Source organism: Rana temporaria, chromosome 2 (assembly GCF_905171775.1).
Source record: "Rana temporaria chromosome 2, aRanTem1.1, whole genome shotgun sequence".
In the NCBI taxonomy this organism is placed as follows: Eukaryota; Metazoa; Chordata; class Amphibia; order Anura; family Ranidae; genus Rana; species Rana temporaria.
Window position 1 is genome coordinate 214,076,567 of NC_053490.1, and position 11,810 is coordinate 214,088,376.

General features: G+C 39.4%; 1 protein-coding gene across 1 annotated transcript in view; it reads right to left on the reverse strand.

Moving 5' to 3' along the window:
* Nucleotides 1-6,784: 6,784 nt before the first annotated feature.
* Nucleotides 6,785-11,810, reverse strand: part of POU3F3 (POU class 3 homeobox 3) — a 5,205-nt gene continuing 179 nt past the window's right edge. The window contains exon 1 of the mRNA XM_040336405.1: nt 6,785-11,810. This exon is cut by the window's right edge and continues 179 nt beyond it. Within this exon, the coding sequence (XP_040192339.1) occupies nt 10,059-11,411 (1,353 nt within the window). The 5' untranslated portion in view covers nt 11,412-11,810 and the 3' untranslated portion in view covers nt 6,785-10,058.

Sequence of the window (11,810 nt, forward strand, 5' to 3'; positions counted from 1 at the left end):
TTTTTTATTTTCATGTTATAGTGTATACAATATGGCTATTTAAACTTTTGCCCAAGTGACTAACATGTCTCTCTATATATATTTTTTAATTTTTTTGTTATAGTGTATACAATATGGCTATTTAAACTTTTGCCCAAATGAATAACGTCTTTCTCTCTCTCTCTCTCTCTCTCTCTCTCTCTCTCTCTCTCTCTCTCTATCTATCTATCTATCTATCTATCTATCTATCTATCTATCTATCTATATATATATATATATATATATATATATATATATATATATATATCTCACAGATTTACATATATATATATTTTAGTACAAACAGAACGTTCTGCACGCTCTGAATGTTCTTGCATATGTACGATATTAATTCGATATGAATTACTGGTTATTAACATGTTTAACATGTTCATGTTTTTGGACGTCCTTTGTGTTTTTTAGGCGTTTTATTTATTTATTTTGATAGAGTGGAGAGGGATAAAAATGTACTCTCAAATATCTGTACATGCAATAAAAAAGACCGATTGAGTCATATATATATCTTTTGTAACAAATCTAACTAGTTGTCTCTTACTGGATTCTATATTTACACTTATAGTGATTATATATTTTAGATTTTCTTTTTTTTTTATTGTGTTTTTTTTTTCTTTTATGCAAATTCCTAAGCTTGTGTCTGTGTGTATATTGCCATTCATGAGATTTTATGTGAGCAGAAGAGGCTCTTTTTATCAGAGTGTGTGGTGTGCTGGCAGGGAAAGGGTTAGTAGCGATCAGCTCCCCTCACTGACACCAGGGTAATCTCAGCTTCAATTGCCATGATCCTACATGAATACAGACAGCAGGTAGTAAAGACAAAGGTCAATGCATTGAACGGATACAGATAGTCCATTCACCTCAGAGTGTGACTTTGACCTTTTAATGATCTATTTGTCCCAGCCGATTACTGCTGGAAGATGCTATGGTGGGAACAAGGCTGGGGGACAGAGATGCACCCCACATGCTGTCACCGAGCTCACACACAAATTACTCTAAAGATCATTTTATACATGAGTGATTTTTCTTTCCCTGGACCTGATTGGTGCATGAATGCAGTAAAAATAGACTTTTAGTAAATCGGCCCCAGTAATTCTGGATTGTAGGAAGACACCACTAAAACAGGAATGGTAATATTATCACCTCTTAGCCAAAGAAAAGCGAAAGCTATTTATATAAAGAAGCACTATTTCTGTTCCTATGGAGGATAAAAGTGCTATATATATCGATTTCCAGTCATGTGTGATCAGCATGGACCTGCCAGGGGGGCACAAGGGGCACCGGATCCTGATCTCCGCCTGTACACTAGCCATGGCTGCTGACAATTCTACACCGATCTGCTGTGTCACAGTGCCATTTTTATTAATGACAATACAAAATCCTTGCATATTTTTAGCTCTACTTGAATTAAGTTGCTAGGCAACTGGTGGATGGTAATTCATCCGCGAAATTTAAATCTTTGTGAAAGCATGGTGCTCTTGTCTCTCTCCCTATCTCACCTATGTGTGACTCACGGGCACCAGACCCAACATTATTATATGGGGCACCACCAGACCGAACTCTACTATATAGGTCACTCCTAGATCCAACACTACTATATACGGCACCACAAAACCCAGCACTAATATGCAGGGCACCACCAGACCTACATTGCTATATACACTAGACCCAGCACTGCTACATACAGTACAACCAGACCAGGCAATACTGTATAGGGCACCACCAGACCCAGCACTACTATTTAGGGCATTACCAGACTCAGCACTACTATAGTGCACCACAAGACCCAGCACCACTATACAGGACACAACTAGACCTACATTGCTATATACGGCATCGGTAGACCCAGCACTGTTGCATACAGTACAACCAGACCAAGCACTGCTATATAGGACACCAGGAGACCCAACAATACTATACAAAGAACCACCAGACCGACATACAGCACCACTAGACTCAGCACTGCTACATACAGTACAACCAGACCAAGCAATAATGTATAGGGCACCACCAGACCCAGCACTACTATATAGGGCACCACAAGATCCAGCACTACTATAGAGGGCACCACCAGACTCAGCACTACTATATAAGGCACCACCAGACCCAGCGCTACTATATAAGACCCTGCAAGACCCAACACTACTATACAAAGGACCACCAGACCTGCATTACTATATACAGCACCACTAGAGCCAACACTGTTGCATACAGTACAACCAGACCCAGAACTACTATATAGAGCATTACTAGACCCAGTACTACTATATAGGGCACCACAAGACCAAAAACTACTTTAAAAGGCATGATCAGAACTACATTGCCATATACAGCACCAGAGCCAGCACTGTTACATACAGTACAACCAGACCCAGCACTATATATAGGGCACCGCCAGACCCATCACTACTTTATAGGGCACCACTAGACCCTGCACTACTATATAGGGCGCCACCAGACCCAGCACTGCTACATACAGCTCCACCATACCCAGAACTATGTGCACCACCAGATTCAGCACTGCTACATACAGCACCATCATATCCAGCACTACTATATAGGGCACTATCAGGCCCCACACTGCTATTTGGGACACCACCAGATCCAACACTGCTATATAGGGCATCACAAGACCTAGTACTGCCACTTACAGCACCACCATAACCAGTACTGCTACATATGGTACCACCATACCTAGCACGGCCACATAGGTCACCACCACTAGACCCAACACGTATACACATGTATATACAGTATATATGTGCATACACGTGTGTTTCAGAAGGGTTGGTAAATGTTTTAAATAACAGGAGAAATTTCAGGCATATATACATACACACATATCTATTCTTACAAAGAATAGAAATACATGTGGACATTCCCAGCATTTAATCAAACAAGAAACGTTGTCTAACGAGAAGGTTTTAAAGTTGTTACATTATTAACAGAGGGTAAAGTGATAATTGCACTTCTATGGCTGTATCAATTCGTCATGTGTAGGAGATCGGCTCTGGGACTTGCAACTCCAATACACACTTCCAGAGTGACATTATTCTACTTTGGTGAACTACAAGTCCTAGCACTAAATATCTGCCAGAATGTACGATGAATAGAAGACTTCCGACAACTTTAAGAAAACCCACTAGCATTATTTCCGTGCTGCGTTTTAATTTTAAATAAGATAAAAAATCTGTAATAAAACTATTTTACACGTATTTGTTATTTTTAACACCCAGGCAAGCAGATCGATTTATGAAAGGTGAAGCCGTAGAATATTTTAACCAATTAGATTTTATTTTTGGTAGATTGATAAAGGGAATCTGATTAGTTGTTATAGGTAACAGCTGTTTTGTTTGCTTCGGCTGTGATTGTCCCAGTTGTCATTAAACAGTTAAGATCATTTCAAACACCTAAAGCATTGTGAGCACACCATGAAGTCTGGAGATGGGTGCCAATCATTCACTGTCATATGGGCACAAGAAGCAGGTCAGCTACTGATGTGTTCATAGCAGAGCAAGACCTCAACCACATAAAGATTCAGGAAACAGACTGATGGGCACAAGAGTTTTATAGGAAGGATTAGGACCAACCACTACAACATAGGAATACTATGGAGAACAGATATACCATTGTGTGACTAGGGCAAGGAGACCACAAACCGGTCATCACTACACGATACAAGACAGCCAGATGGGTACAGGCACACTGTGCAATCAAACTTATCCCTACAGTCCCAAAGGGTGCCCAATCACACCCTGCCATAAAACTGCACCTGAAGGACCTTCTTAAATAATAAAATATAACAACATTGCAAATTATATTTTAAAACATATACAACGTTTCAGTATATCAAAAAAAGTAGCAAATGTAGTTTCTATTATCTAATCCACGTATCCACCCATATATATATATATATATATATATATATATATATATATATATATATATATATATATATATATATATATATATATATATATATATATATATATATATATATATATATATATATATACAGGCATACCCCAATTAAGTATGTAAATGGGGTTTATTTACTAAAGCTGGAAAGTGCAAAATCAGGCTCACTTCTGCATATAAACCAATGAGCTAGACCCCAGCTTGTTTAATTAAGCCTGGCAATAAAACCTGGAAGCTCATTGGTGTATATGCAAAAATGAGCCTGATTTTGCACTTTACAGCTTTAGTAAATAAACCCAATTGTGTACTTAGAAGTGGGGTATGCCTGTATATATATATATATATATATATATATATATACTCACACATCGCACAATAAGAATACACATTGGTTATTTGTTGATAACCTATAACATTACTATGCAGGCCATACATTATCATTTTCTTGTTCAACTTTCTCTAGATCTACCTTCAACTATGTAGTGCAAGGGCCTGCCTGATTGCATACAAACTGAAAATGTTTAGGTTTGACCTCATATTATATGGTTTTGATAAATCTAAAAGGAAAATTGTACAATAAAATGGTATAATGAGTAGCCAGCATTAGTTCCAAAATAACATTGGACCATAAAAACTATATGTATTGCCCGATGGCCAACCGATGTCTGACTTTTCAAACGACTTTTTGAAATATTCTGTATATTATGAAATATTCTATAAACATTTCTTATCTCATATATTTGCATAGAAGTCTAAATAAGCCTTCTGATGGTGTTTTTTTTTTTAACACATGCAAAACTGAAGCAGCTTACTACTTACTATTAAAAAATAGTACAAAAAACTGTAATAAAAGTTATGTATAAACATCAATTAAAGGTATACTTCTATAAATATAATGGTATACTTTTATACATATAATACATATTTTTTTTTCAATTAAAGGTATACTTTGCTAATTTTCTACAGATAATGTTAAATATTGTTAAAAAAAATTATATATATATATATTTCCATTGTCTATTGAATATTGCAGATAGATCTCTCTCTGTATATATATATATATATATATATATATATATATATATATATATATATATATATATATTATCTATCTATCTATATATATATATATATATATATATATATATATATATATATATATAATCTATCTATATATATATGTGTATGTATATATATATATATATATATATATATATATATATATATATATATATATATATATATATATATAATCTATCTATCTATTTATATATGTATGTATGTATGTATGTGTATATATATATATATATATATATATATATATATATGCGCATTTTGGAGTAATAACAGGACCATTTCCAATGTCTATTGAATATTGAAGATAATATCTATCTATCTATCTATCTATCTATCTATCTATCTATCTATCTATCTATCTATCTATCTATCTGTCTATCTATATCTATCTATCTATCTATCTATCTATCTATCTATCTATATATCTATATATATACATATAAATATATATATATATATATATATATATATATATATATATATATATATATATATATATATATATATATATATATATATATACATACATATAGATAGATAGATAGATAGATAGATAGATAGATAGATAGATAGATAGATAGATACATAGATAGATAGATAGATAGATAGATAGATAGATAGATAGATAGATAGATAGATAGATAGATAGATAGATAGATATGCATTTTGGAGTAATAACAGGACTATTTCCAATATCTATTGAATATTGAAGATAATATCTATCTATCTATCTATCTATCTATCTATCTATCTATCTATCTATCTATATATATATTTATATATTTATCTTCAATATTCAATAGACATTGGAAATGGTCCTCTTATTATATATATATAATGGAGTGATAACAGGACCATTTCCAATGTCCATTAAATATCGCAGAGAATATGTGTGTGTGTGTATATATATATATTAAAGGATCATGCCAGTAATGACAACAATAATAAAACAATGTAGAAGTTTATCCTGTGCTGCTCTGATCATTATGCCAGGACAGGAGACATATGCCCAGCACCCAGAATAAAACAAGCAGTAGCTGCCCAGTAACATCCTACTAATAAAACGCTATATTTAAAATAAAATCGACACATGTATAAAGAAATAGTGGACAGCCATTGTAGCAGCTATTGTGTGAAATCCCCCGGACAGTCTTACACATACACACACCCACACACACAGGGATGGTGCCTGTTCTAAGGGGTATACAGAGGAGCTGAATGATTTCCCTTCTAATGTCAAGGTCAAAGCCTCCTCTGGAGCTGCCAGTCATGACGTCACTGCACTGACCCCCGCCTCACTCCCCAGCTAGCCGATCAGGATGGATAGACAGGCAGCAATACACATACACTGCATTCTGTGCTCATCGCAGCTCATTGCCCCATCACTTACTGAAAGATGAATACATTAGATCTGTCAACTCATTATTCCCTGCCACTTTCTACGGGTTATCATAGAGGCCATGCAAGCCAAGGCTGAAATCTACCCCCTTGCCTTTTCTTCACATGACTCCACGCAGACACAAGCACATGAACAAAGCGTTGTTTACTATACACTATAAACTGAGCAGCTTGTCATATAATATGGCTAATAAATGGTGAGTGGGAGGCGTCACATTGCTGAATAGGAAGCACGTGTGGTCATCAATAGTAATATTTACATTGTATCCAGCGTCACAGGAAACCCTTCTCCCTCTCTCTCTACCAAATCCTGACTGCCCCCAAAAAGAACAACAAATTTCGCTCTTGCTACATTTCATTGAGCTCGAAAAGGGCCTTTTTATTATGAAAATAAACGGATAAATACAACCAAAAAAATGCTTTTAACAAGATAAATAGGTTACAAATATATATAATTTAAGGGAACAAAAAAAAAACAAATGTAAAATAAAAATAAAAGAAATATGAAATCAAGTTACACTTGTTGGTAAAACTGTAGACACAAAAATTGTGGTAGAGGAATCTCTACAGTTGTCATTACAAATCATTCATTATCAGACACAGTATGGATTGGAGGGGAGGGGGAGGGGGACATCATGGTGAGAGATACCACCTAGCCAGCTGATGATCACATAGATCCATCACACATACACACATCCAGGCTGATTTACTAAAGGAGTTGAGAATTGACACTTTTAAAAAAAAATGCGGTGATGTCCTTTTTATTATCCAGTCACATGATTAAATGAATGACCACATAATTCTAAACTTCATGAATAAAACAGCCTCTTATTCTCCAGTATAAGCAGATAATGCAGGCTAGATCACAAGCCAGTGGTAGGCACCTTGGCTTGTATGCCAGCAAAGCCACAGTACAGTTACATGAGCAGGAGTAGGGATCTATTGTGTTGGAAAACCTTGATAGTCAAAAAGCCATAGAGCCTTCCTAGGAGCTCCCTGCCCTTTCCATTACTGCAAAGTAACACTACAAAAGCATTGTGTGACCTTCCTACAGGAATCAGTGAAAGTAGGATCACCTCTGCTAGGAGCACCACTCCATAGTCACATCACAGGCATGCTGGTGTGATTCGCAAATCTTTTAACACAGCAACAATGCGAAGCCAAAAAAAAAGAACAAAAAAAAAAAAAAAAAAAAGAAAGACATCTATCTGAATCCAGCTTCTAAGTCATTCAAATAAAGGGACTCCCTGTCTCAATAACCCTCTACTCTTCATGTGTGAAAAATGGGATTGCAGGCCACGTGTGAATAGGGAGCACATCCTAACAGTGTCACTGCTGGGAGATCATGCACTGGAGCTTAGCCCTAAGAAAATAAAACATGGAATAAAAAAAATAAAAAAATACATATAGACCGCCAACACACACACACACACCACTAATACACTGCACTGGTGTGATTATTGTAGTCCTGTCCATTGCTGTGTATGGAGATCCCCGTGGATTTTAGAAATTGGGATTATGCTGTCACCCTGAGAGATAAAATAAAGCTGCTCAGAACAATGAGATCGGCCTGTATGCCAATTCCTAGCAATGACAAGAGGCCTGCCAATGATGGCCGCATCTGCTGGATAGAAAACACCATTTAAAGCTGGATTCATGGTGGCAGGAAAAGGCGCATCTATACATCTATCTATACGCAAATAATGATATTAATATAAAAAAAAAAACCTTATGGAAGCCCGTATGGAACAGATTGTCTAAAGACCCTGCCATTTTTTTTTTTTTTTTAAAGGGGAGAAATAACAAAAAAAAAAAAAAAAAGACAACAGTGCAATCGGTCCTGATTCTATACACAACTGGAATAGGGTATTGCTAGGCACACACAAACCCACCATTATCAACTGTTTAGATTATTCACTCAATACACTTTGCAAAAAAAAAAAAAAAAAAAATGATAACAAAAATCTCTTTAGTGGCAGTATGGAGAAATAAAAAGGTCATTTGGAAATTTTAACTTGGATGTAGACTGCTCAATAATTAAAAAATAATAAACAAACATGTCCCTATTCAGTGTTTAGCTGATCCATAATAAAAAACCATATGAGATTTCCATTGCAGCCAACATAGTTTCCACACATACACATTATTTTATACTAAATAAAGGGCATTTGGGGACTAGGCTTGCGTTTAAGGATGGAGGGGACAATTAAGACTGGCAGTGAACTAAATAGAACTTATACAATACAAAACAACAGACATTACCCCCATTATTAATAATTCAGACACAATAACAAGGAGCTGCTCTGCTTGTACCACCATTGTTTTGTTTTTCATAGGTATCACACACAGATCTGAATCGTTCTACCAAATTTATTTTCTCAATCAGCTCTTACGGAAACCACTACTAAAAATTAAATTACAATCAAATGATCACATCAAAAGAGACCATTGTAACCTGTCCATATTTCTTTTTCAAATGTTTTTTTGTGCTCGTCTGAAAAAAAACAAAAACAAAAAAATAAAATAAACAAAAAAATAAAATAAAAAAACAACACGTAATACAAGATTTTGGGGAAAAAAATAAATTACTGTTCTGCATCAAGTTCATAGGTATTCTGAATAAAATATTAAAAGAAGTCATTTGATGAAAATATAAAGCAATTTTTAGATCAGTTATTGATCTAATATTTTTTTTTTTTACCGCTGTCTTTAAGTCTGTTTTTTTTTTTTTTTTTTTTTTTTAACCTACCAAAAAACACCGCTTGGAAAATGCAGTATATGATCTGATCATAGTTGGCAACGGACTTTAGAAGAGGTGTAGTCACGATAAGTGCAGATACAGAAGTCCAAATGAATGTTTTAAATAGAATAATTAAATCCGTTTTTTTTTTTAGTTTTTTTTGGGGGTTGAGTAAAAAAAAAAAAAAATCTCAAGGGTCATGGGTGAGGGATCAGGATAAAAAGAGCCACGAGAAAAATAGGATATTTTTTTTTTTTGTTGACATCTTAAAATGATTTCTGTACACTTGTGGCTGGTAGAATAGTTCAGAGAGCAGGACATCTATCCTCGGTGTGTACCCTGCTTTATTTGCACAGGATAAATGTATTCCAATGTATTTCAAGTCACTTCTTAGTGCTGTGTGCATATTTCATTGCTTGGCTTGCTGAGATGAGGGCACATTCTGTTCCTGAATATTTGATTTTTTTTTTGTGTTGTTCAGGGAAAAGGCTATGACTAGTAGCCATAAAGGGCTGGCAAGTTCCTACAACCACGGGTAAAAAATACTGCAACCTTGTTTATTTTATTTTATAAAAGCCGCAGAAGACAGCTGATTATCTTGTGCCCTATATGTGATGTGGGCACCCTTGCTGGGCAGAGAAGTCAAGTGGCATGTCTTTTTTTTTTTAAATTTGGGTAAGGCAAATAAAAAACGATTTTTAAAAAATAGAGTATATATTAAAAGGAGCGCTCTGCAGTTTTTGGTGCAATGGCATGTCCACCCATGTGCCAGGAGATGGAGGTGGTGAATGACATGGTGGTGGTGGTGGTGGGGAATCTGTCAGTAAAAAAGAGCGTTGTGGGTGAGTGGGGCTGTATGTGACCATCTTCCCCCCGTGGGTGCCCATTCCAGTCATTGCACACTAGTTTGCATCCCATGGTGAGGGGGCGGCGTGTCGGCCCCCACATTGCCCACCTGGGAGTAGACATCATCTGGCGTCTGTTGCTGGATCCCTGGTGGGGTCATCCGCTTCTCTTTTTGCCTCCGGTTACAGAACCACACTCGGACCACCTCCTTCTCCAGCTGCAGGCTGTCGGCCAGGTTGGTGATCTCCTGAGCTGATGGTTTGGGGCACTTGAGGAAGTGGCTCTCTAGGGCCCCTTTGACGCTCACCTCGATGGAGGTCCTCTTCTTCCTCTTCCTGCCCTGGGCGGCGATCTTATCGATGCTGGTCGGGCTGCCTGTGGACGAATCGGCCTCCTCCAGCCACTTGTTGAGCAGGGGTTTGAGCTTGCACATGTTTTTGAAGCTGAGCTGAAGAGCTTCAAACCTACAGATGGTGGTCTGGGAGAAGACATTGCCATAGAGGGTGCCCAGGGCAAGGCCCACGTCCGCTTGGGTGAAGCCCAGTTTGATCCTTCTCTGTTTGAACTGCTTGGCGAATTGTTCTAGGTCATCCGAGGTCGGGGTGTCCTCATCGGAGTGCGGCTCATGGCTGTTCACCCCGTGGTGCTGCTGCTGTTGTTGCTGCTGCTGCTGTTGGTGGTGCTGATGTTGCTGCTGCTGGTGGTGGTGATGATGGTGGTGGTGGTCGGCCAGCTCGGGGGTGTCACCCCTAACCAGGCCCGGGTGGACTAGGCTCTGGCTCCCCGGGGGTGGGCTCAGCATACCGTTCACAGTGAAAGCCCCAGATTGGGAGTAGAGAAGCGCCTGCTGCTGTTGCTGTTGCTGCTGCTGTTGCTGCTGAGCCCCTGCGGCGGCCATGGACTGGATGTGAGAGGCGGCCGCGGCTCCCCAGCCACCCTGATGTCCTTGGTGGGGTCCTAGGTGAGGCGGTCGGTGATGTAAAGCAGCCCCCGGATGCAGTTCGTCCCTCCCAGCTCCCCCCTTCACATCCTGCTGCTGCTGAGGGTGCTGCGGGCTGCCGGTCATCCCCACCGGGCTGCTGGACCAAGGTGAGCCGGCCTCGGCCGCTGCCGCCGCTGCAGCTGCTGCAGCCGCCGCCGCGTGAGGAAGCGCCGTGACCCACTGGTGTGCGTGGCTCAGCATGTGTCCTCCGTTACTGGCCGCCATGGCCCCCTGCATAAAGTCACTCTGCACCATCTTCACCGTGGGGTCCCCCCGGTAACCACCCGACACCGAAGTCACCGCCGCGCTGCCAGGCTGCATGCCCCCTCCACCCCCCGAGTCCGAGTGGACGATGGAGCCCGGGGATAGGATGCTGTTGCTGGGGAGGTAGGGGTTGGAAGCAGCCGTGGTGGCCATGGCTCCCCCCCTGCCCGCTGCTATCCACAGGTTTGGGGCTTCCTCTTCTCCTCCCCCGCAGCCGGAGAACGAGTCCCCCTTGAGATGCACTTTTGTCCTTGGAAGAGCAGCCCACGACCAGGGGCAAACAAACACACCCTCCTCACCGCTTACCGCTAGCACCTCCTGGGCATTCAACTTGTCCGATAGATCCCAAACTTCCCCACACCACGAGGGAGAAGAGGCATCACACAAAGTTACTGCTCTCCCCTGCAGCAGCGGGATGCCGGGCTGGGCGCTGCCTGGACATGGCGCTCTGCCGCCGCCTCCTGTGCGTCCTGCGTCCAGTCCCTCCTGCTGAGTCCAGTCCCTCCAGAACTGGGGACGGTCCCTTATGACCGCAATGACAACTCCGCGTGA